The following is a 25,033-nucleotide window of genomic DNA, read 5'->3' on the forward strand; positions in this document are numbered from 1 at the left end:
TAGTAATTTAACTCCTGTTACCTCATTATTTTACTTTAACTTAACATTTTATATTTTTTCCTTTTGCGTGATACAGTAGGTGTTTTGTAGTTATCATACATTTATTAAAGAACTTTAAAAGATCAGTGATTTCATATATATTTCCCACCATTCAATTGTTTTTATCACAATGTCTCAATGAAACCCAAGCACAGTTATACAGTATAAAGTTAATAAAGTCTCTGAAAATCTGGAGTGACTGAAACTGGGGATTATAACATTTTAAAAGGAGTTCTTAAACTGTTGGGGTACCTGTTTTGTATAGTGTGATATGTGTGTGTAAAAGGGTCATTCTTAATTTGGTTAATTTCTGTGCATGTTGAAGAAAAGAGGCATGTGGAATGTTTGCAGAGAGAGTTTGTGACATTTCAGAGCAATTGAAGAGTGGAAAATGCTCCATGTTAATAATACTGTTATATAATATTATGTACCATGTATGACAATCTTAGATCTAAATACATGCTCAAGAGTTTTTCTTTCTTAAACACAACATTTATCATGACTCAAAAGGATATTCTTAGGCATAAAGACGCTGCTTGAAATACACTTCTGTTCAGAGCATAGCAGGAGAAGATACAATTGTAACCGTTTTGCTCTGGGAAAGGTCACATCCACAATTATTTCAAAACAACTCATTTCAAAACTTCTCTGAGCTGCACTTTCATACTATTAAAGCGTTTAGGAAATGCACATTAATGCAAGCTATCAAATACAGGTATTTTTATGTGTGGGGAAAAAAAACAATGGAGGAAATTAAGCAAAGCAAATAGTTTTTTTTTCCCTACAACTTTATTAATTGCAACCATTATACAAATAAAGAAACAACCAAGTGTAAAAAGATCTGCATTACAATCAATATTCACGTATGAAAAAATAAGTTCTGAAATACAGATGGACTAGTTTATCTGCTGTATCAATCTGTAGTGTACATCCAGAATCCACTTTAAAAGCATCTGCTGTCTCATAAATGTATACCTAATGTTTTAGAAGCAGTCAAAAAAGTGGTGAAACATTAATTTCCAGATTATTAAAAAAATGCTACAAATACTCCACAATTATTCACAGTATATCAGATGTCAGAGAAAAATTATTAAGAGAAAATTTGGTGCACTATTTGAAATACTGTATCAATTCATTTTCTCACTTGCCTGTATAGATACAGGCAATGATTTACTGTATTTTTTAGATGTTTTTAATAATATTCTTTGTATCTTAGAGTCATTTTTGTGTTGCTTTTGGTTTGATATTTACAAAGTTTAAAGTGAGAATTCTTATCCACCTCTCAGTGAGTGGTATACAGTACCTTGTGTAGTGTGAAAAAAAAACTATCTTAGAACAATTCTAAAGACAGGGTCCAAGTGCGGAGCTGTTGGCTGCAGAAGAGCAATTAAAGTTGAGGTTAATTACATACAAAAGTTTCAGAATGTCCTTACCCTTTACTAGTTCCTTTGCATATAAAACATAGTTCTCTCTCAGATCTCCCTTGGAGCATATCCACTGCTCTAAGAGGTATTCATTAAATTTATATTTATTTTAAAATAAGAGTACAGAAAATATTACATCCATAATCCTGACAGGTATTGGGGAAATATAACCTCAATACATAATTATAAAAGATATAGATGTGAACAGTCCAAAAATAGCTGTATGTGGAATTAATATAGTTTCTAACAAAATATTAAAAGGAATACTAAGCTATGAAAAAGACTGACCTTAGTTTTTATTTTCTACGTTTGAAAATCTTCATTTTTATTTCTTCTTTCTTATTGCTGCTAAACTTCAGATGAGATCACACAGTAGCAACAATATATTGCATGAATTTAAACTAATTTCTAATTATCTCTAATCATTTTAATTTTATAAACAAGTTTTCAGAAATATATTTTCTACTTAAAATAATAATTAATCTACATTAATAAATATACACCAAAACATTGCAAGTCTTCAGCACAATGAGTACTGCTAAACCGAATACAGCCTCTATATTGATAAAACCACATCTTCATCCACAGTGTATTTCAAAGGTCTTTTTCCAGCACCATGCAAACTAACAGGCACGTTCCCCTTCCTTATTATTTTTATTATAATTATTCCTTATTATTGTTTGATACAAAAAACATCACTCTTTAAAAATGACATCTTCGAAGAACTTGAGCTGTCGAACCATCACAGCATACTGTTTATACTTGTCTTCTCCCATCTGCTCCCGAAGGTGCAGCTGAAGAAAGAAAGAATACATAAACTGCTACCACAAAGCACTTCTACACATGACACTAGGAATTTTAACAAGCACAGAATGCCTCTCTGAATATATTACGTTTCGAATTTAAGGCAAACACTGCAGAAAAAATCCTTTCTACTGTTTTTTCTTGTTCATGGCTTTTGAACTAAATGGGTATGTAAACATTAGAACATAACATACAAAAGGCTGCAATAAAGAAAGGGCATTGTTCAGTAGTTTAGTAGCTATATTGATCGAAAATTTCATCCAGTTCTAGAATTTTATATACTTGGATCATATTTGCTTTCTGTTCTAGAATGAAAAAATAGCACCTTTAATTAGTACATACATGACAATCCCTTGAGGTCAGGAATCATCCATGTTGCAGTTCTTTGTTTTCTTTCTAAAATATCCTTTTTGTGGTGTGGTGACCAAAATGGTACACACTATTCTTATGGAACACCACTGCTTACATGTACAAAGTAAGAGGTTATTCCATAAGATGATGCATGGTTTCCTGCTCATTAGCTAGTTCTCATATATTACCTTTACCTATGGCTTTTAATTTTTTAACCTCTTTGCTATATTTCTTTCTAGTATCATCATACAGAAAGTGACTTGCATCGGTGTCTGCATTAAGTGGTCTATATCATCCACCAACTGGATTGCACAAAGACATCTCAGTTTTGCATTTTAGGCCACATAGTTCTAAATGGCCTGTACACTCTGTCCTCAGATCAGTAGTTTGCAGGAGACTGTTAAATAGTTTCACCCCTTGACCATTTTTTCCTTAATTCATAAATCTGTTGAACAGATCCTGATCTTTGTTACTGTTTACAGCTGTAATCTACAGTATGTAGTTCAATTACATTTACTTGCCTCTCTCTTAACTTCATCGTCCTCTTCCATAATATCAAGGACTTTGTCTAGCAGTTTTACTCCCAGCCCCTTCACTGCATCAGTCCTTAGACACTCAATCACTCTTTTGATCTTAGCAGGTCCAGAAGAAGAATCTAAGAATGAAAACAAAAAAAAATAATATTGCAAGTTTTAAAAAATGTAACTTTTTTACTTTCAAATTACTCTTTTCATATTCACCAACTGTAAAAGCACTTCACTAGCAGAGAATGTTCCTAAACATTTATTTATTATATTTGTTATTAACATTAAAAACAGAATTAAATGACATACAAGATGTTGCACAGTGATTCAATTGTAAACATTCAGTTTAGGCCAGTAAGCATGTCATACCACCTTTAACGTATCTTGCATGAACTGTAACTTTTCATAGATAAAAACTGTTGAACAATATCGTCCTTACGCTGCTACACAATACTTGGAAGTGAAAAGCAGAACCAGACCTGTAGGAAATTCTCTGAAGTAGAAATTTTCTTGCTCCTCTTTTGCTTTTCCATGCAGTATGAGTGTGTCTCTGTATTTCCTGTTGAGTTTGAATTCACGCAGTGGTATGGGATGTTCATGTACACAGCCAGTATCTCTGGAATCCATTCTTAATGTCTGGGTCATTAGTTGTACAAGATCCTGCATCTCACTGGAGTCAGTCTTTCTAAAATATAACAGAAACAATCTAACAATGATACCAAGTTTAAGAAGAAAGCATGTCTATGTCAATGTGTTTCAATTCAGACAGAGGAGTGGTGAAATCTAAAAAACATTTACATTGAAGGCACTAAGTAAGATTAGGCCAGTACTTGCAGATTAATAAACACAGCTGCACAGCTCCAATCATTTAAAAACTACAATCCAGCAGATTTGACAGAGTATGTTCAAATCAAATGCCTAAAAACATATTAATATTATTATTATTAATAATAATAATGTGATTAAAAGCTCAAGTAGAATGAAATGTACCAATGGTCTCAGTAATGAAAATTAAAAAAAGTAATTTGTAGTTGCTGAATTTTGGTTCCATAAATCATAAATCATTTTAATGTTCAAATCAGTTTTGTTATCACCATCTTGTAAGAAATGGATATTCATGTATCCATAAACCAGAAAAGATTGATCAGAGAAAAGGGTGATGTGTCAATGTCAAGTCAATTAGTGTAAAATGGGATAACAAATTAATATGTGTTCCCAAACCTCTTACTCCAGTGGCATTTGGAAAGATAACTGAAGGCAGTTTCTGTGGTCCAGCTCTGTACAGGGCAAACTTACCCCTCTCTGCAGTCTCCCTCTAAACGCTCTGTGGAGCTGGTGGAGGAACTGCACTCGTCTTCATCAGAATGGCGCTGGGCTAACCTACTCTGGGGCTGGGGAAAGAGCAGACATTTTCCTCCTCACTAACTCACACTGAGAGCCACTCCCAGTCTTGCAAAGAGGTACCGAGTAGTACAGTACATAACTTACAAAAGAACATACTGGAACTCTGTTTTTCTATTATTGGAAACCTACAAAAATATTTTGCACAGTAGATAACAACAACAGCAATAACAATAAGAATAATAAACTTCATTTTATATAGCACCTTTAGAGGTGGCTTCTCAAAGAGATCAAAAAGATGTTTTTGATGCAACAGGACAGGGCTGACTTACCTTCTCCACCTTGGTAACAATGTCTGTTGCAGAAGAGCTGCCTGCTACACTATGACCGATTGGATGCTTGTTCTCAGTGACTGTGCTGCATGAGGCCCTTCTGGATGCCGGAACTGCTTCAAGAATAAACATGGTCTCTTTAATTCATTTACAAAATACAAACCTATCAGTATTAGGGAAGAATTTCTTTAGAAAATGTTGGAAACTGCATGCCAATTAGTTTTACTGCCCTTATACCTTTTTCAAAACATGTCTTTAATAAGGTTGTGGGGTGTTCCAGCACCAAAATGAGACAGCTGTGCAGAATAATGGTTGGGGGTTAGGCCTTGTAACGAGTCATGAGTTTAAATCCTAGATGTGGCACTGTTGGGTCCCCTTATAAAATGTACAAATGGGTACAAATAGGGGTTGTTTTGGATAAAAACATCAACTAAATAATTTAACAATCATAAATTATTTGTCCTACAGGAGTCATAATCCAGTAGTTGACACAGAATAGAGAATAGTGTAAAAAGAAAATTATTGAGGCAACTGTTTCTATTTAAAATCAAGAGAAAATTTAGATATTGTACCATGTTTAATGAGTGTATGTTTAATGTGATCTAAAACATTTTAACGCTGTGGTCAGCTTTACACTGTAGTTTAAATTCTGGGTCTACAGCATCTTTACCAGAGTGGGAGATCCCTTCTTGGGATTGTTTGAGTCTTCTCCTTTCTCTAGCAGACAGTGGGCGATCCTTAACCAAGCATTTCAGAAATAACATGTTGATTAATATGAAGAATGAATAGTCTTGATTGCAGCACTAAGTATTAAATAAAACAAATACACATGGAAAATACTTTGCATAAAGCAGCATAAATCAATTCTGTTTACATTATGGGCTTAACAAATCTCAGGACAACTTACAAAAAACATCTATTCAATTTACCTTGGAAAAGCAACAAGGTGAGCTGCAGAAGTCTGGATAAGTGGGAGTGGATAGGTTTAGCAGGGAGTATGGCCAAGAGGGAGCTACAATAGTCTAGGCAAGACAGTACCAGGGAACAATTGAATTCAAAATACTTTATTCGTCTCCAAGGGGTTCAATTTAAAGACTGAATTATGCAAATGTTGCTAAAGAAGAAGCAGAAGGATGATGCTGGAGGAGAAATGAGCTGGGAATAGGTGAGAAAGAGATGAAGAGTGACACCAAGGGAGGGAGAAAGTGGTTTGGACAGAGCAATAGATAGAGAGGTTCACAGAGTTGAGGACAGAAAAAACAAGATCAGACTTTGACAGTTTGGGTTTGAGATAGTGTGCATCTAGAAGAGATGGCTGTAAGACAGGCAGAGATGCAGGAGGAGACCTGGGCATCAAAGGAGAGAAGAGAGATAAAACGTTGAGAACTGTCCTGAGGGACTACAGAGACAACATTCTTTTTTGTACAAACAAAAAAAAAACTAATTGTGAGATACTTCTCTATGTCAGGCCAAACAAGATGATTACACTGGACCCCAATAATCTCTTCTAAAACCCTCCAAACATTCTTGAATTCACACAGAAGCATACAAATTATGAAACAGCTGTAACAAGAGCTGACCTGTGACACAGCTACTGCACTGTCACTGGAGCTGCAAAGATGAGAGCACAGTCCATGTTTTGGGTTTTCCATATTTCCTTGACTCTTCTTGACATCTGACAGGTCAGTGCTTCTAGGGGGAGATGGCAAAGGCCTGGGTGGGACAGCTTTAAACTAAAGAAAGAGGAAATTTCAAAATGTGACAGAAATATACTAGTCTAAAAAACTGGTGTTGAAATGGGTAGAAGGAAAATTCTATCAACCTGGTCTTTGCTCTCCTGAGCCTTCTCTCTGTTCCTTTGTCGGCGCTGGCGGGAGAGTGATGGCTCTGAGGTTGAAGAGTGAGGCTGCAGCTGAGGAGCACCCTGACCCGGAGGAGGGGGGGCACCCTCATGGGAGAGCTCCTTAATTTAGGAAAGAGAAAAAAGAAAAAGAAGAAATCAAAAAGAAAAGGAAATCAAAACACTTTCCAGGAAAGATACACAACAGCAAAGAAAACATAAATTTCTGTAGATGCCAGTTTTATTAGAAATGGAGGAGTAAGGTCACAAACTATTCACACTCTTATCGATGCTGTAACTGCAGATGTACTGTTTTAACAGGCCATTAGAACATTAGAATAGAAAAATGGTCAATATAGAAATCTGTCACCATAATAAAGTTCTGGGACCTGAGAGAATTCCAATGTTTTGGGAAAACAAAAACTAGTGATTATAAGGACAAAATATTTTAAACAGGAATTAAAATAACATGCGGTTATCTTTTATTTATTGCTTTTTAAACTACCAACATTATTTGTTGGTGTTGCACATCATAATTAGACTAAATAACATATTGATTTACACAATTAATAAGTGGGCCCTTCTTCTAAAGGAAATTATACATAAACTCAAAGAAGCAAATATTGAGCACTGGAGTAATGTTAGTAGACCTGACCAGAGAAATATGCCGGATTTCCAGAAGAAGGAATTTTCTAAATCTTTACTTAAAGCTCTAAGCCAAGGTATGAATGCAAAAGTCCTACCGGTATTACAACAGGGACAAAAGGCTCAAGAAGCTTTTCTGTGTCCAAGGTTTCCTTGAAGAATAAGACAGGACTACTTTCAATCTTTTCCAAAGCAAATATTCTATGAATATGTAAGCAATTCAGTCAAAACATTATAAAAACATGAAAGTATGACGATTATTTTCTAAAAATAAAGATAGATTTGTATACTGACTGTAACAAAAACATTAAATTTAAATAGATATTATATAAAGGTAAAATATATGCTATTATAACATTATGCTAAAACATCAGTAATGAGAACTGAAATAGTATACAAATAGCTACAGAGAACTGAAAATTAAATGTTTAAGTTTTATCCCAGTTCTAACCTTCAGTTCAGGTAAGTTATTTTTCATACTGATGCTTTGAAGAAGCTTTAATGTGTTGTCTTTGTCAGTCATATCATCAGTCCAGTCTGGATGGTTCACAGGAAGCGTTGTTTTGTTTGCTGTCTTTAGAACCTGCTGGGGCTGAGCATCTTGAGCCGCAGAGCCATTCGACAGCCTCTTTAACTCTTCACTGCCACTGCCACCTGAGAGGCATGTATCAGGTGTCAGCAGCTCTCCTTTCTTATTCTTTCTTTCTTCGCTTGGCTTGACATCAATATCAATTCCGCTAATGGTAGCTAACGACAGTCCTGTACTGTGGAAAATATCTTGGCCAAGGGCCTGCTGAGGAAATGGTTTTGGGCAAGGTTGAACTCCTGAGGCAGTGGTGCTTTCCTTGTTTAGCCGTGAACTGCTTTCTTTCTTCTGCAAAGAGAGATATTTTCACAAAACCAAAGAAACATTGCAGTTGGATGAGCACCAAGTTGAACAATTTCCAAATGAACCAACAGATTATTGTGTAAGAAACAAATCTAATTTCCTGATCATTAACTAAAACCAGTATTATCTGTTTACTGGTTTATCTACTATCTACTTTAAAAACATTTTTTTTTCTTAATGTAAACTCTACCATGCTTATTAGCAACATAAAAATTGCACATTTCAATTTTCATTGGAGAGAATTTGAAATTTGTTTTATTATTACAGTGCAGTCTGTATGTATTTGGACAGTGGCACAATTTTTGTTGTTTTACCTCTGTACTCCAGCACATTGGATTTGAAATGAAGCATTCGAGGGTCTTTACGTCTATATTGGGTAAACCATATAGGAATCACAGCCCTATTTATACATAGCACTCCAATTTTAGTAACTGGACAATTGGCTGGTCAGTTGTTTCTTGGCCAGCTGTGTGTCATTGCATCATTAGTTCATGCACAAGAGAGCTAACAAAGGGTCTAGAGTTGATTCTAGATGTGGAATTGGTATCTGGAATCTGTTGCTGTTGTCTCTCAACATAAGGAACAAAGAAGTGTCAATGCCAGTAAAGCGGGCCACCATGAGGCTGGAAAATCAGAATAAATCAATCAGAGACATAGCCAAAACATTAGGTGTGACAAAATCAACTGTTTGGTACATTGTTAAAAAGCAAGAGCGCATTGGTGAGCTTAGCAATAGCAAATGGCCTGGTAGACCATGGAAGATCACAGTAGTGGATGACCGAAGAATACTTTCAATTGTGAAGAAAAACCCCTTTTTGACTGTTGAACAGATCAGGAACACTCTCCAGGATGTAGGCATAGATGTGTCAATGACTACCATAAGGAGAATAATAAACCAGCATAACCTCAGAGGGTTCACCACAAGATGCAAACCACTGGTAAGCCTCAAGAACAGAAAGGTCAGGTTACAGTTTGCTAAAAAGTACTCAAAAAAGCCTGTAGAGTTCTGGGACAAAGTCTTATGGACAGATGTGATTAAGATTAACCTTTACCAGAGTGATGGAAAGAGGAAAGTGTGGAGAAAAACAGGAACTGCTCAAGATCCTAAGCATACCAGCTCCTCTGTAGATAGATAAGACTTTATTGATCCCGAAGGGAAACTGAGGTAAAACATGGTGGAGGTAGTATCATGGATTGGGCATTTATGGCTGCCAGTGGAACTGGCTCACTTGTCTTTACTGATGATGTGTCTGTCGACGGAAGCAGCATGATGAATTCTGAAGTGTACAGAACCATCTTATCAGCTCAGATCCAACAAAAAGCCTCAAAACCCATTGGACAGCACTTCACCTGTAGCAGGACAATGACCCTAAACATACTGCTAAAACAACTATGGAGTTTTTCAAGGCCAAAAAGTGGAATGTTCTTGACTGGCCAAATCAATCACCCGACGTGAGTCCCATTGAGCATGTATTTCACTTACCGAAGACAAGACTGAAGGCAAAAAGTTCCCAAAACAAGCAGGAACTGAAAACAGCGGCATTACAGGTCTGGCAGAGCATCACCAGGGAAGATACCCAGCGTCTGGTTAAGTCTATGGGTCACAAGCTTGAGGCAGTCATCGATTTCAAAGGATTTGCAACCAAGTACTAAACATGACAATTTTGTTTAAGGTTATGGTAATATGTCCAATTATTTTTGGTCCCCTGAAATGGGGGGAATATGTATAAAAAGGGCTGTGATTGCACTTTAACCTCATAGTCATTGTTTCAGTGTTTCAAATCCAATGTGCTGGAGTTCAGAGCCAAAACAACAAACATTTTGTCACTGTCCAAGTACTTACGGACTGCACTGTATATAGTGCTTTTCTGGACACTACATTCAAGTGCTTTACAGATAATGGGGACTCCCCTCACTACCACTAATGTGCACCATTCACCTGGATGATGTGATGGTAGCTTTACTTTTAAATTAGTAAAGATTACATATTAGTATCATTACACATGCACAAATATATTTTTATGTTAATGTATATATATATGTTTATGTAATTTGGCATAAAACCTAACAATATCATTCACTTTAATCTTGAAGTAAATCACTCTTCAATGCTGTGCAGCAGAATTAAAGCCTCAGACTCACCATCACTTTCCTCTTGTTGGGCTCAGGGGGGCGCTGATGCAGGTTGTCTTGGTTTAAATGTGTAGAAGCCACTGAAGCTGCATTACTGGGCCTACAATTTGAAACTTTTTTCCTGGATTTAGCAGTTTTTCTTTAAAAAATGTAAAAAAATAAAACTTTTAATAACTCCAAATCTAATTTCCATGAAGCAGAAAAATCTGAACAATTTTTGAAGAAACTGGGGAACAAAAAACAGTTCTAGTAACAGTTTCAGGCAAATCTGGTGTGCATAATATACAGTAATATACTATTCTTATATTACAATTTGACTTTATGCAATTGGAATTATGCAACTTCTGTTAAATAAAGAGCACAAAGTTTACAAAGTTTTGCGCAGTTCTGCTAACACATAGAAGTGGAACTATAAAGTGAAAATACATACTCCTTTGTGGCTTCTAAAAACACAGAAATCTGGTGCTTTATGTAAGGCTGTCTCAGAATATGTTTCACTTCTGGTCGGTCCTCAGGTCTTTTATTGAGCATGCTCCTTATTATCTCCCCAAGCTGAGAATTGTACTCTTTTGGCATCGGTGGAAGCTTAAAAAAATAAAATGTTTTTTTTATAAATACAAAATATTGAATTTCAATAAATCGTCATTGCCAGGGGTTACCTGTTTTTGGCTATACTTCAGTTGGAATGCCAATTTCTTTAAAGTTACTTGTTGTCTTTTGTAACATGTTCAGTGCACATAAGAAGACATATGAGGTCTCACCTTTCCTTCTACAATACGATAAACTAAAGAGTTCATATCCTTGGCATTAAAAGCATGCTTCAGTGTGGCCATTTCATACACACAGCAGCCTAGAGCCCAGACATCTGACTGGAGAGAGAGAAAGAATAAGGAGCAACAGATTAAGTAAATTGAAGTGAACCATTTGTAGAATTCTACACAATGATGGACAAACAAGGTAAAGGACACCACTCATGCATTTCACATATATTTGTAAAATACAGTGATGATTTAACCAACTGTTTCTGCCATAATAAACTAGGGTGGTTAGATTTGAGCTAAACTAAGTGAATTATCTAAAAATATAAATATGAATTTGAATGAAAAGATGTAGCTCTTAAGATTTCAAATGCTGAGCGTTGAAAGGTTTACTGTAAGCAAACAAGTATTCTCCAGCTGTCTTTACCTTGTAGTTGTATGGTTTGTTAGAGAACAGCTCTGGGCTCATGTAATACGGTGTGCCGATGAGCGTGCTGGCCATGTCATTTTGATTTTCCAGAACCCTGGCGATCCCCAAGTCTCCAACTTTGATTATATTTGTTTTTGTCAGGAAGATGTTCTGAGTTTTCAGGTCCCGGTGCAAGATGTGTTTCTCATGCAAATACTTCAGGTATATATGAACAAAAGAAAAAAGAAAAACTACAATACAAATACCCATTTAAAATACAGGTTCCAGTATTTCCCCATTTCTAATACGACTGCATATAAGTTTTAAATTAAGGTAATTCTGCATGGCTTATTTCGGTAAAAATCCATTTCTTTGTTAAAGGTCCTATCCATAATTCCCATCTTTCTTTTGACGTGACTCTTAACAGAGCAGGGATCTCAGCAGCTACATGTTGACAAGAATGCAGTTGCTGATTCAAAGGCCATTACCTGTAATGCCATTGCAATCTGGACAAACCACTCCACAACCTGTCTTTCAGTGAGGAGCCTGCCCTTCTGCTCCTTCAGCCTATGATAGAGGTCTCCTCCCTCACAGAAGCCCATGGCGATGTACAGCTGGCAGTCTTCTCCCTCCCATGATTCCCTGTAAGTTACAATGTTGGGGTGGCGGAGCTGTGACAGCAGCTGGGCCTCCTGCTCTGCAGCCTTACGCTCACGCTTTGATGAGTTCCTCAGGTTCAGCTTCTTAATGACGTACTGTGATCACAAAAACAGAAGCAATTAGAGGAACATCAGAATATCTTAAGAGGTTCAAGAGCATCATTAGACACATCTAGCTCATTTGGTTAAAAGTCATGGATTGATTCCAGGATCTTATTCAACCATTCCTTGTTTTGCATTCTCACAATCCTGAATCCAATGAACTTCCCTTTGACTCCTCTTGTTCATGTTTCACTGTAGATTCGGAAAAGGTCCACTGAGTTGCCACATGGCAACTCAAGATTTTGTTTGAGGATAATGAATATTTGAATAAAGTCCCTTCCCTAGTCCCAGATTCTTCTTTTAAGCTGTCAGCCTACTCCTTTAGGCCCAGGAATGTATCAAGTTCTTACACACTATTCTAAATGTAGTCTTAGACGTGTGTTATACAATTTTAACATAAAATCTATTCAAGTAGTTAGTCGCGTCAGTATGCGTAGGGTGCAGAAGAACAGGTAAAGGTTTATCACATGCTGAAAAGAAAAAAGACATGACATTTTGGCTATGGAGCCTCTTCAGTTTCTTCTGCCTTCTTTTTCTATTTATATTTTTAACTTTTAACTTTATATCCTAACATCCTGTTTGCTTTTTATGTATTGTTTCCCTAGAGTCAAGATGATATAAATGATGTCAGCATAAATACTTCAGTCTTTTTCACATGTAGTTTCTTCAAGCTTAGTGCTTCCCATCTTCTATTTGTAGTTTTTTTTTACCTTCTTGCATGTTAATCTTGTTTACACTAAATGTAATCAGCTAGGTGATTTGAATTTTCTGTTAGTAGTTCTGACTTTTGTGTTAGTAGAGTTGTTAACAGCCTATGAATAATATATTATTTTTCTAGGTACAATTGGTAGAATACCATCAGGAGATTCGTCAGTAGCTCGAACACGTCCGCCTTCATGATGCTAATGCTAGTTGTCTTTCCTCAGCCTGAGGCATGTTACCGATTTTAACTTTAGTAAAACTGTTACATTGTTATAGATTTTTACTGCATATTTCAGACTTGGAAATGTTTATGAACCCCACAAAAATATTCGTGCAATGATCATTTTATTTTTAATCTAGATTTAAATTTGATAGTTGTAATATGCACGTTTAATGCATGTAATCCTTTAATTATTTCTTTCATGACCTGTCACATAGTGTAATGATATTATTCAGCGGCATCTTCTCAACCCCAAAAAAAACTCACACTCACAAACACAGTGAACATGTTTTCACAGTGTTACTCTCATACTAAGTTTAGAAACATCTAGATTCTATCTAGACTATTATGTACAGTATTTGCTGCCTTTTGAAGTAGCGCACTCAATGTACGTATATCTAGCGACACTTGGTGAAGTAGATACGAATTTTATTTAAATGTTTTACATATTCTTACATGCAATGTATTGTTAGATAATTAAATACCTCACTGCAAAGTTTAGGTAAATAGATTGATTTATAACTGGTTTGAGAAAAGCCGTTTGTCACTTATCGAAATTTTATTAGCGATACTGATGAAACTCAGTGTACAGGCAAGGTCTCTAATGAGAATCCCAATACACGTTTGAAAGCGCTTACTACCGCATTTCAAATTGCAAATCTACAAAGTTTATTATTTCAATCAAATAACTTAGCAAAGACCAACCTTACGAAGTTTAAATTGAATTAACATAATTTGGGCAAGGTTGTCTGAACTAAATGATCGGTTATTTACATACACACTGAACCATTCTGCAGCTAACGAGGTGGGAAATACATTAGTCCAACAACAAAAACGAAGTATCAGCTTCTTGAAAAATACAGTTTTTAACACATAACATTTTTCCTGTTTGTTTTACCTGTTTTCCTTCGACTTTGTGCCTGACCAGAGTCACCTCCCCGTAGCTCCCCTTGCCCACCACTCTGATGAAGGAATAGTTCTCCATGCTGCGGCATCAGGCGGCCTGATTAGCGCTCTCTCGCCCTAAGGGAAAAAGGCTTTCCTATCCGGATATCTGCAATTCCACATTATTTAATAAGAAATTACATTATGGAGACCCTGGACCAGTCCCATCTACAACAGGAAATCATCCACGGCTTCCTCGTCACCAGGCAACCACCGCCGACTCCACCACCGACTGCCGCACGGCAAAAGAGAGTGGACCTAAAACATTCCAAGAAACGAGGAGCCCCATCTACTGTTTAAAAGGAGAACAGCAGGACTTTGAAAAATGATCAGTATTTTTTAAAACAAATGTCAATACACCTGGACACTGAACATAGACGTTATGCAGACAAATAAAATTGCAGTATACGAGTCAGTGCACAGCCACGAATACCAACCAGTGTGTGAGATATTTAAGTACAGGGACTACTGTGTGGTACTAATTAGGTGCATCCAGAGAGCAGAACAATGAAAGACAAACTGAGCATATTAAATGGGTTTACGGTTTCAAAAGATGTTTGATAAGCTTCCAAATAAATAATTATTTCTCAAAATATAAGCAGTAAGCACTCAAGGAAAGATGTATGTCATAGATAAAACTGGCTAATAAATACAGGATAGAAAAACACAAAGGAAACAAATGGGAATAAGAAATGCGTATTCAGACATTTCCCAAACAGAAGGATTAGTAAACACTGTAGAAGATGCAAAAAACTTAAACATTTAGTTTACATTAATCTGCCAGACAATTTTTGATGAAGAGGTCATGGGGTGATAGCAGTGGGAGAAGGGCAGTGGCCTGGGGTTGTGTTTGCTTCAGTTATGCAATAATGGCTAGTGTGTTTGTTAAGGCTTGGTGATTTTGTTTCTTATGTGTGTCTGCTTCCTTCTCCTTTTCTGGTCTTCTGCCTTTCTACAAAAACAGTACAACATATGACAGTCATCACAGATTGAGTGACATATTGTTTGCCAAGATACCCATTACTTATCACACAGAGTCAATAGTCAGAGGCTAATACAAATCAATCATAATAATTAATTTATCATCCTTATTCTAAAATTCTTAGACTACAAATTCCCCCTATATTGTTGTCACATTTAGATTAAGTGCATTGTTCTGCAATGTTAAAAAGCAAAAAAAAACCACAACTCAGTAGTCTTATCTTGTGCCTGCATCTGCCTTGCTCCTCGCATCTTTGTACATATAAATGGATTCACAAGACACTTCAAGTTGAGTTGAAAACGTTTCGATCATGTTCAAATCAGTTACAAAACTTATTCTTGTTTCTTACCGCTAGATGGTAACATTGATTTGAAATGAGAACGTCTGCAAGCTCGTTTGGTATTTAAGACCCAGTTATGTTTAAATAACGCACTCAAACCTGTCTTGACCTTCATTAGAAATAAAGTAGAAAACACATCTCACTCTTTAAAATACAAACTATTAAAAATTTAAAAAATCGTTTAAAGATAGCAGAAAATGATTTTGGAAGAGTGTTATATTCTACACATGAGCTTCAAAAGCCACTCCAATTCAAAAGTAAGAATCCGCAGTATCGATTTTACGTAGATTTTCTGGAAGGAACCTGTTAACATGACTTCAGAGAACCGAAACATCTGCATCGTTTAGTATGGCCATAGATTAATATCATCCACAGAGAAATGATCATTCAGACCATTTGAGTTTGTTATTTGACCCAGATGGAACCATGCCAGTGCTGAATAGCAGAGCCTAGTATCGATCCTTGTGGAACACTGGATTTACCCAGCTCATACCCAGAAGGAAATCCGCCGAGGGAAATGAAAAGATAAAAACATATTTGAGATATTTAAACTGAAAAACAGAGATGCCGAACACTCTTTAACTGGGCACATATAAAGTCCTGAAACAGGTAAATCAGTCTGTACAAATAGAATGTCATTTGTTCTGTTTAAAATATGAAAATGTTATTTTTTAGACTGTTAAACTAATACTTTGTAACACTTGTTAGGTAAAATATTAACATAAATTATACATTGGTGCTCGACAACTATGCCAAGACGTTTTTGAGGTTTCCATGTTTTTGAAAAAAAATGAGTGATGAGAGAAAATTCAGTCTTTCACATCACTTAAGCCTGATGTTGACTTAAGTCTTTTTTGGACGCTGTTATTCAACCTCCTCTGAAAGCTGTACGTACAGCGTTCATAGCAAACTTTCACTAAGCACTACGCGATGCTAAATTGGATTTTGGGGGCTCAATACACCCTGTACAAGAATGCGCCATAAAAATTCTAAACCCCATCTACCAATCACAAGGCGCAACTGTTACCTGAGCTGCACGACGTGCTCAGCGATTAGTTAGTCCACTCGTTCTGGCGATGTAACCCCACCCATCTCCGCCGAAATGCTGACGTCAGGAGGGTGCTGGAAGCAGGAGTCCAGTTTTGCGCGAGAGGCTGAGAAACGCAGCGAAGAGCGAAACTGCGGAGATAAAAAGGGAAGGGATAGAAGACTTCGAGCACTAGAAATTGTAGGTAGGTGCATTTTACAGCTTTGTGTCATCTGTAATATACATTAAGTGTTATACCAAGCGAACCTGGGAAATTCAGTGTCGTATTGCACATCTTCGTTCAAGATTTATAAATAGAAAACATATGTGAGCGCTGCTGCGAGATAAGACAACATCGAGCTGGTTTATGAAGCGCTTGTAAATGCATTTTAAATATGATGTTTTAGTACTTTTTATATTTAATTGTATATTTAACCTTTAAAAGTAAGCTTCTGTGGGCATTTGTTGACAGTCACGTTTAAGCTGATTGCTTACACACGATGTAAAATGTATTAACGTCCTGTCGTGTTGAAAGGACCGGGGGGTAAAACTAATGCTAAGGCATTTCAGCATAAATGTGATGACTGTCATAGTAAAATACGCGTCTTTTCATTTAATTTTGTTGAGGGGTGTGTACAATGAAGTCTTTATGCTATTTAACATATTGTCTGGTTATTTGAGCCATCATTGCTACCTTAAACCATGCAAATAGAATTAGATAATGGTAGGTGGATTCACAAAAATACCATCTCAGATAAAAACGAGCGATTCTGCTTATCGTTTGATATTAGACATTAATACATCTGCTAAGAGACGGGTAAATGAAATACTGTACTCTGTTGAAAGACATGGACACCAGTTTTAACGAGACGAAGTGTGAGATCTTGGCATCACGTTAATAAGTCTCGGATGCAGTGCTGAGTGTTACGAAGACGGCTCGATTAATTTGGACTAGACAGCATAATATAAAGGCACCAGATTCGTAAAGTAAATGTAAAATTAATTTTAAAAAGTTGGATACATTATTATTATGTATTCCATATATATAAGTGGGTCCTCGTATGACAGTTAATTTAAGATTTGGGTCATTTTGACCGTATTAAAAGAGAAGACAAATACATACTGGCTGGCACTGGTGAATAGATGACCCCATCGAACATGCTCTCTCTCAATGAAAGAGTGAAAAGGCACTCTAATATGGCGCTTTCATTTCATTACCATTCTAATATATCAGAAAAGGCCTCTGTGACTTCATGGCAATTATTAATATGTCAATAGGTTTCTAGAAAAGTAAACCTTTTCCAGGGAGCACAAGTGATGGTGGAATTTACAGCTCCTTGGCTGAGAAGGATCTCCTCTTCAGTAGCTTAGTGCACCTACATGATACACTTGTCAGAATGACCTGGTTCAGCTGTGCAGTCTCACTTTAACGCCTTTATAGTGAAAACAAACAAACTGTCTCCACTGTTCTACCTCATACACTTATAAAGGGTAAAACTGTCAGCATCTGATCAGTCAAGTCAGTGGTAATATTTAATTAAAGTAGTTCTTCACACACCTGAAGAAGGCTCCACGGCCGAAACGTTGTGTTTTCTTTCTTCTTTTTTTTCAGCATGGAATAAACCTATTACTTGTTCCTGTATATTTAATTATATAATGTTAAATGGTAAAGGAAATAATCAGTGCCTAGGCTGTTTACCCACGCCATGCTTCGCCAGCTCCTCATCCGTTTGCGCAGTGTCAGTAAGTAGAGCTCAGTGTAAGTGCTGTTTCTCGGTGTCAATGACACTGCCTCTCTCCAGCCATGGCTGTGGTTTGGGTCTGCTCTCGTCAAACTGAAAGTGAAAAGCACATTGCAGCTCAACAAATGGTGATCTGTTAATGAGGCACTCTGTCACACTGCTTTAATGATGGCAATTTCCGATGTCCTTCTTGTACATGATGCTTAAAGGGGGATGTTAAAGTACTTATTTTTTAGTTTTCTTTGGGTTTTACATCACATTTCTAGAAATGCGCAAAAAGCTAAATTAGCAAGGTTTGTTCCTTAAATCACCTACTTAATAAAATGTTTTACTTTACTATGTTATAAAACCCTGCCTTGGTTAAGATTTGAATGTTCACTTCACAGCTGGGTGTCACTGACCCTAAGCCTGGACCTTTGTGTTGAGTGAGGTCATAATATTTTTTGCTTACACATGTTGGATAACAGCAGTTTTAATGTAATTTACACTGTGCGGGATTTTCCTGGTTAACTGTGACCTGTTTGCACTGTTTATAGATCTATCAGCATCCAAGTAGAGTCTGAAGGAACTTTGTCTTTCTGTTTTATGGGTTCAAGGTTTACTGTTTTGGCTTATTATTAAATATAACACCTAATAACTAACTTTTCCTTATACAAATTACTATCAGGAATCGTCAGCCAGTACTATTCTATATAAATTATTCTCTCATATTGTCTTTACTTATGAAATGTAGTATTTGCACCGTCTCTCTGAGGATTCCACAGAATTAAATTTAAGTGTTATGAATTAAGGAAGTAGTTTTTATTTTTTAGATCAACTAAATTGTTTAGTTCTGTTTTTTTTATTATGGATTTATGAGCTGTTTTACCTCTAGTATGCAGAGAACTGCAACAGAAATTTATACCAGTGATAATAATCTTGGAATGGATTAGCACCTGTATCTGCAGACTGATTTGTTGTAGTTAACAGCAGGATAATCATCCTTAGAGGAGTCCTGACAGCTCTCTTCAGCCAGTGTCAACTGAAGCAGAAGACAAAGATGTTGGAAACAAGGCCTTTCAAAGTTGGCCATTGTTGAAAGGGGGGTGTTTTGATGAGAAAACCGACAGAGTTGGGAAATGGTAATGGATTACTTTTGTGTTAAATGTTACTTAAACCTATCGCCTCCAAAAAACAACTGTTGTCTCCAGATTTATTAGGTAGACATTTTTACAAAGGTTTTATCTTATAAAGGCAATTAAAGTAAAAGAAAATGTATGTTCTGAATTTGTTGTAGTCATTTTAGGGATGAGTTTAAGGACTAGAATAGATTCAGTTCTTAGACAAAGGTTTAATTTTCTTTTTGTCTCTCATCAGTCTTGTTGTATTTCTGATACCTTTTGAGAATGTGTGACAATTACAAGCCAGTAAGGAATTGTCTTGCTGCTATCAAGTGCTTTACTACTCAATGTGACACTCCAGTGAGAATGTGCAAGTATTCAGACATAATTAGCCTTCACCTTTTCTGTACTAGTGCTCAGTAATGTTAGAATACTTATTGTAGCCAGGGAGATATCTTTTCGCATAAATTGATTTCATAACCAGGAAATCACACTTCTCAGTAAGTTAATATAAAAAACTACTGAAGTAATGTTCTACTGGAAGTCACATTTGTTTAATTCAATTCTTATTAAGTTTAAAGAGAAGCATGGCTAGTGAACTTTGCAATAGAATTATGAGCGTGATGTACATAGTTTGGATTTTCTGGTTTTATGAAGTGACAGCTTTCTGGTCCTTACAATGTGCCATTGGGTGTTTCGCTCCAGACATTGATTTTACAGGCATAGATTTTAATGGTTCCAGTCTGTAAGAAGTAGCTTACTAATTATTTCTTTGTCAAGAAGAAGGAAGCACCAAACAAAAAAAAAAGACAAAGGTGAGTGAACCGCAGCGGTTTTGAAACTCTGAGTAGAGCTGTGTAAGTGCAGTAGAGACATGGTTACCACTTCCTGTTGGGGAGTGGTGGTGCACCCTCAGGGGAAGCCTGAGCCTTACTCTTAAGCAACAGAGTAGCTCAGCACAGACCTCCCATCACTACATCTCTGGTACTGGCACCATCCGACCTCACTCAATGTCCATGATGGTTGTACTAGACACTGTCCCAGTGCAGATTGTGGAAGGCAGGATTTTAGGAATTTCTTTAGGCAGAACACTAATTTAGCAAATGAAAATGAGGTAAATAACACAAATGCATGTTAAAGGCATAGGCCTACATGTATGATATTGTAGATCTTTAGTTTATAAAGGGGAACAGCTCTAGGTTGTTCTCATGTTCTTGTGAGGTCTTTCTCTTTGTCTTTTGAATATTACTTTATCTTTTCATTATTTGTAATATTCCATGTTTTATATTAATTGATAAGATTCTGTATTTAGGCTGTATTGGAGCTAAGTGCAAGAGTGCTGTAGACCTGACAAGAAAGAAAGCTAAAAAACTCATTATGGTTTCTCTCATGTGTTTTCTTAACTTTAATGTAGAAGTTTTGCTTTAGAATTCCAGAGAGAGGTATAAAAACACTTTTATTCTCAACTCTTTAAATTTAAGATAAGATAAGATCACTTTATTAACCCTATACAATTTCTTGCATTAGGAATTTGTCTTTTCGCATACCCCAGCTTGCTCTCCATGAGACACTCAGACACACAGATAGAGAGAGAGAGAAGCTGGGGGTCAGAGCGCAGGGTCAGCCATTGTACAGGGCCCCTGGAGCAGTTGGGGTTAAGGGCCTTGCTCAGAAGCCCAATGGAGTAGGATTCCCTTGCCAGCCCCGGGATTTGAAGCGGCAACCTTCCAGCCACAGGAGCAGATCCTTAGCCACAGAGCCACCACTCTGCCCCTTTTTTAAATAATTTGTTTTTATAAAAAATGTTTGCTTCTCCTTTCAAACACAGGGAGGTTAAGTAACTAAAAGGTAAGATTACAGTAAGGACTTTTCTGTGTTTTTAAGGCTTTGAGTCGTAGCTTTTGCATGAATGAAATAGAAAGTATTTGTAACTGTATACAGTAGGTACTGTACCTGCTCCCATATAATATGTTTCTTTTCCTTTCAGACAAGTGGTGGTATTTTTTGCCAGTTTTTGTTTATAATTTCATCTGGTGTCATCTTTTTTGTCCTTAGGAAAGGACATTGCCATACAACATAGAATCTAGAACGATTTGAAAACACCATTATTAAAGTTGACTGTTTTTTGGTGGACACAATGTTTCTCAGTGAGAAAAAACAAAGCTTGTATTATTAATTTGGCCATAGTAAAGAATTGGTTGTACCAACCATTTTTTCATCAAACATGCTAAAAATATGGCATGTATTTGAAAAAATGTTGGGATTTACCAACTTCCTTTACTTTATCCCCACCACCAGTTTGAAATAATCAATTTTAAGTCACTATCACTTGGCTACTTTCTGTATTCCTTGTGCCAGTTCAGGAGGGATGATCATCCTGCAGCTTATGATATAGCACCAACTGGAACTGGTGCTGTGTGAATTTTAGGATTCAACCTGTGAATTCTTCTTTTTAGACTTCCTATCACGGGCTCATTTCTTCCAAGGAGTATTAAGGTTTTTTAATGCATTAGGTGCTGAGTGGTGTCAGAAACAGAAATACAGATTCATCTAACACTGTAATGAATAGGTAAATTTAAAAACTTGCACAGCTGTTTTTAAAACACAGAAACTGTTCGGTAAATCTAGAAAGTAGCAAAGACAAAATCCAAAGTTTCTGTTTTGCATTTGAAAAAATACTGAATTTCTGCATTCATTTTCTTTTGATGTTATTCTGAGCAATACTTTGCACCCAGAAGGCTTTTCATTCCCTGGGACAGTCATGTTGGAAATAAGAACTGTTCTTATTAGTTGTGTTATTCATACTTATATTGTAATTTTAAAAACAACTAACAATGATAGATGGAAAGACCAAAGGCAGCTTTTACTTTCAAAAGGCTATAGGGAGCACACCTTTATCATAACTGAACATTTTTGTTACTTTGCTTAGCCTGTGGACCAAGCCAATGTGTTATGTTTCTTGTTCTGAAAATACAAGGTTTGTTTAGCTTTTAAGCTGTTTAAATTGACACAGAAAACAGTCTTTTTGCTACTGTTGTTCAGTGAGGCTGGGTTTTTTCCTGTTGTGCTGAGTTCAAGTTCTTTGCTGATTCACATCCATGTCTTCTCCAGTGTTGAGCAGGGCTACTTAGGAAAACTATTCAAGCAGAAATATTTAACCATTTATTTCACAAGTATTTTCTCTTTGTAACTTTTTTGTAGTCCCTCAAAAATTGTACATTTTCTTCAGGTCTTGCAGAATAAATTAGCTTTTGGTCAAGACATGATGCTTGTTTTACGCTGCTTTAAACCAAAAGTGTACGCAGTATGACAGAAAACATGAAATATTGCTGCAGTTAAGAAAATTGCAATCAGGAGGTACCTAAGAATACGGAATACTTGATTGAAACCATTGCTATTTGTTTTGGCTTTTGGCTTGTGATTTTACATTGTTGCATGTAGAACTTTGAACTGGTGTGGGTTCAGGTTCTTGGTGGTGCACTACTGTTGTGCCCATGAGCAAAGTATTTTGCATGGATTGTTCCATTAAAATGCCAGCTGGATACATGGGTACACATTTAATTTACTTTGGATAAAAGCATTAGCCAAATTAATAATAATACAGGCTATATTGTTCATTTTCTTTTCAAGTACTGTGTAAGACAAGGATTAGAAAATGGCCTTTAATAGTTAAAAGGCAAATAAAATAGGTACTGCCTTCTCCCTGAATTTACCTGAGAAAACAGTGTAGGAAGATTTGATTCATTTAATCATGAAATGTTTACTGCCTTGGTTTAATTTCTAAAGAAACATAATCATATAGAAATGGTTAATCATGGAACATCCCTGATGGCAGCTGCATGATAGTAAAAAAATCAGTGGGCTTCTGTCTCCAATTCCTGTTTGTCTTCTCAAGCAAAGCTTACACATACAGTACATGCATACAGCATATTATTATTTCAACAAGTTTAAGGAACTGGTGTATGGCAGCAGCTATACTCAAAATGGCAAAAAATACTTAGTAAACAAAAGAGTCTTACTGCTTTAGACAGTAGGAGCTGTATATGCTATTGACCATTTCCCTGCATCTCCTTTTTCAGATAAGATGCAAACCAGATAAAAATATCTAAAAATTGTATTACCAGGACTTGGGGTCCATCTCGTCTGGGTCTATAGATATAGTAAAAATAAGGAATATACAATTTCTAAGGATTGATTTGTGAGAACTGTCAAAACATTGGGTTTAGAATCGTTTTCCTGTGTAGCAGTAGTAACATTAAGCAGTTGGTACTAATGGTGCAGGTGGTACTAATTTTCCACCTTTATGGATGATTGGATGGGGTTTCTTCAGCCATCAGTATTTGGATGCTGCCAGTTGAGTGTAGTGCTAAACAATGAGAAGGACACTGTTCTTCCTCTATCTCTCCTTGATGTGGACAATAGTAACTTTTGGTGTATGTACTGCTTTAGAAGACAGGAGGTCTCTCAACCACTTCCCTTTAGCTGCATACACAACAGCTCTCTCTGGAGTTAAGTTGCAAACCAGTAAAAAGGTGTTAAATTAACTTGTCTGAGGTTTTCTCTTCGTCCTTATAGATGTCTTTTAAGGAAACGCGCTACTATCTTCTGAAAATACCACAGTGCCTTTTTAAATGTCTTACTTTATATACAACTACTATCAGAGCTCAGCTATTTAAACACAAGCTTACACACATATTTAAAAAGAATTTCCATACAATATACGCATATATTTATTGCAAACCAGGTGTCTAAAAATAACATTGTCAGTGTAGCTTTTTTTCTGGGGTGCAATTTGGTTTTGCAGTTCCCATAATTCTTGTTCAGTTGCCATGGAAACATGTGCAGTGCCAACTCCAGACAAAGGGAATAGAACAGACCTCAGAGAGCATGAGTCTCTGATAGCAGCATTTCTTACCTTATATTAACTGTAGTCATGGCGAGAGCACTGTGCTTGTTTGAGTAATCCAGACAACGTCCTCAGGAGTGAAATTCTTCAATTAAAAAGAAGGCAAGTGTTAATGGAAAACATGTTATTTACTTAAAATGTTACTGTTGGCTCAAAAGGTAAAGATTTGTGCTTTTGCTTAAGGAGTGTATGGTAATAAAGGAGCATGAAAATCTAGAATTATATGCCTCTGATTAGAACATGGAAACACTGCCTGAAGAAAGCAGCACAGATGACTGTGTGTTTTTCTCTTTTCAGCTTGACATTAGCCCCTACTATTGCATGCTGATGCAGTGTCACTCACAAACCTATACTACAACATGACTTTCATATGCCTGCAGAATAAATTTTCATGCTTAAAAATCTAAAAATGCTATACTGTAATTGCAATAACATCGCACAGAGGAAAGTCATATTTGTTGGAAATAATTCAAGAAAACATGACGATAACACCTTTCATTACTTTTAAATTAAACTCAGTTAAAATAATCTACAGTAACGTTCAACTCTTTGGAAGCCTCTTGGGAGTATAAAGAGAGCCTGGAAAGTTTCTGTGTTCCCTGGAATATGAATGGAGGTACAGTACATTCATTTAGCAGCAGCATCATCCTTGTTAAAGTCTTAAAGCTCTTTATGATTGACCTCCATAAGTTATGGGAATGGCTATAAAATATTTCACAAAAGCTGAATCTTCCACTTGCCCTAGCAGTGTGCATTTTGAAGAAATTGAATACCACTGTTATTATGGCCAGGAAGAGCTTACAGGTGTATCTTGTCCTC

The 25,033-nt window shown here is 36.4% G+C and overlaps 2 protein-coding genes across 6 annotated transcripts in view; one reads left to right on the forward strand and one right to left on the reverse strand.

Moving 5' to 3' along the window:
* Positions 1-809: 809 nt before the first annotated feature.
* nek4 (NIMA-related kinase 4) lies at positions 810-14,291 on the reverse strand. Of its 4 annotated transcripts, none has more exons than XM_088916990.1 (16): positions 14,071-14,291; positions 11,978-12,244; positions 11,508-11,705; positions 11,084-11,191; positions 10,753-10,907; positions 10,332-10,461; positions 7,752-8,174; positions 7,399-7,452; positions 6,638-6,778; positions 6,396-6,548; positions 5,486-5,552; positions 4,816-4,928; positions 4,439-4,533; positions 3,622-3,827; positions 3,140-3,273; positions 810-2,257 (listed from the first exon to the last, which is right to left on the reverse strand). In XM_088916990.1, the coding sequence occupies exons 1-16, from the start codon at positions 14,155-14,157 to the stop codon at positions 2,159-2,161; spliced, it is 2,430 nt and encodes an 809-aa protein (XP_088773116.1). In that variant the 5' UTR covers positions 14,158-14,291; the 3' UTR covers positions 810-2,158. The 4 variants fall into 4 exon arrangements, with proteins under 4 accessions (XP_088773116.1, XP_088773115.1, XP_088773117.1 ...); XM_088916989.1 differs by having other exon boundaries at positions 4,816-4,931; XM_088916991.1 differs by lacking the exon at positions 11,084-11,191 and having other exon boundaries at positions 4,816-4,931.
* A 2,254-nt stretch (positions 14,292-16,545) lies between these two features.
* Positions 16,546-25,033, forward strand: part of camk1b (calcium/calmodulin dependent protein kinase Ib) — an 87,712-nt gene continuing 79,224 nt past the window's right edge. Inside the window, exon 1 of one of the 2 annotated variants that reach the window (XM_088915885.1) lies at positions 16,546-16,671. The gene's annotated coding sequence lies outside the window, so the exon portion shown is untranslated. The remainder of the gene's footprint in view (positions 16,672-25,033) is intronic. The other variant, XM_088915886.1, reaches the window with a different exon arrangement.

The sequence above is a fragment of the Atractosteus spatula genome, chromosome 5 (genome assembly GCF_055471065.1).
Source record: "Atractosteus spatula isolate fAtrSpa1 chromosome 5, fAtrSpa1.hap1, whole genome shotgun sequence".
NCBI classification, from domain to species: Eukaryota; Metazoa; Chordata; class Actinopteri; order Semionotiformes; family Lepisosteidae; genus Atractosteus; species Atractosteus spatula.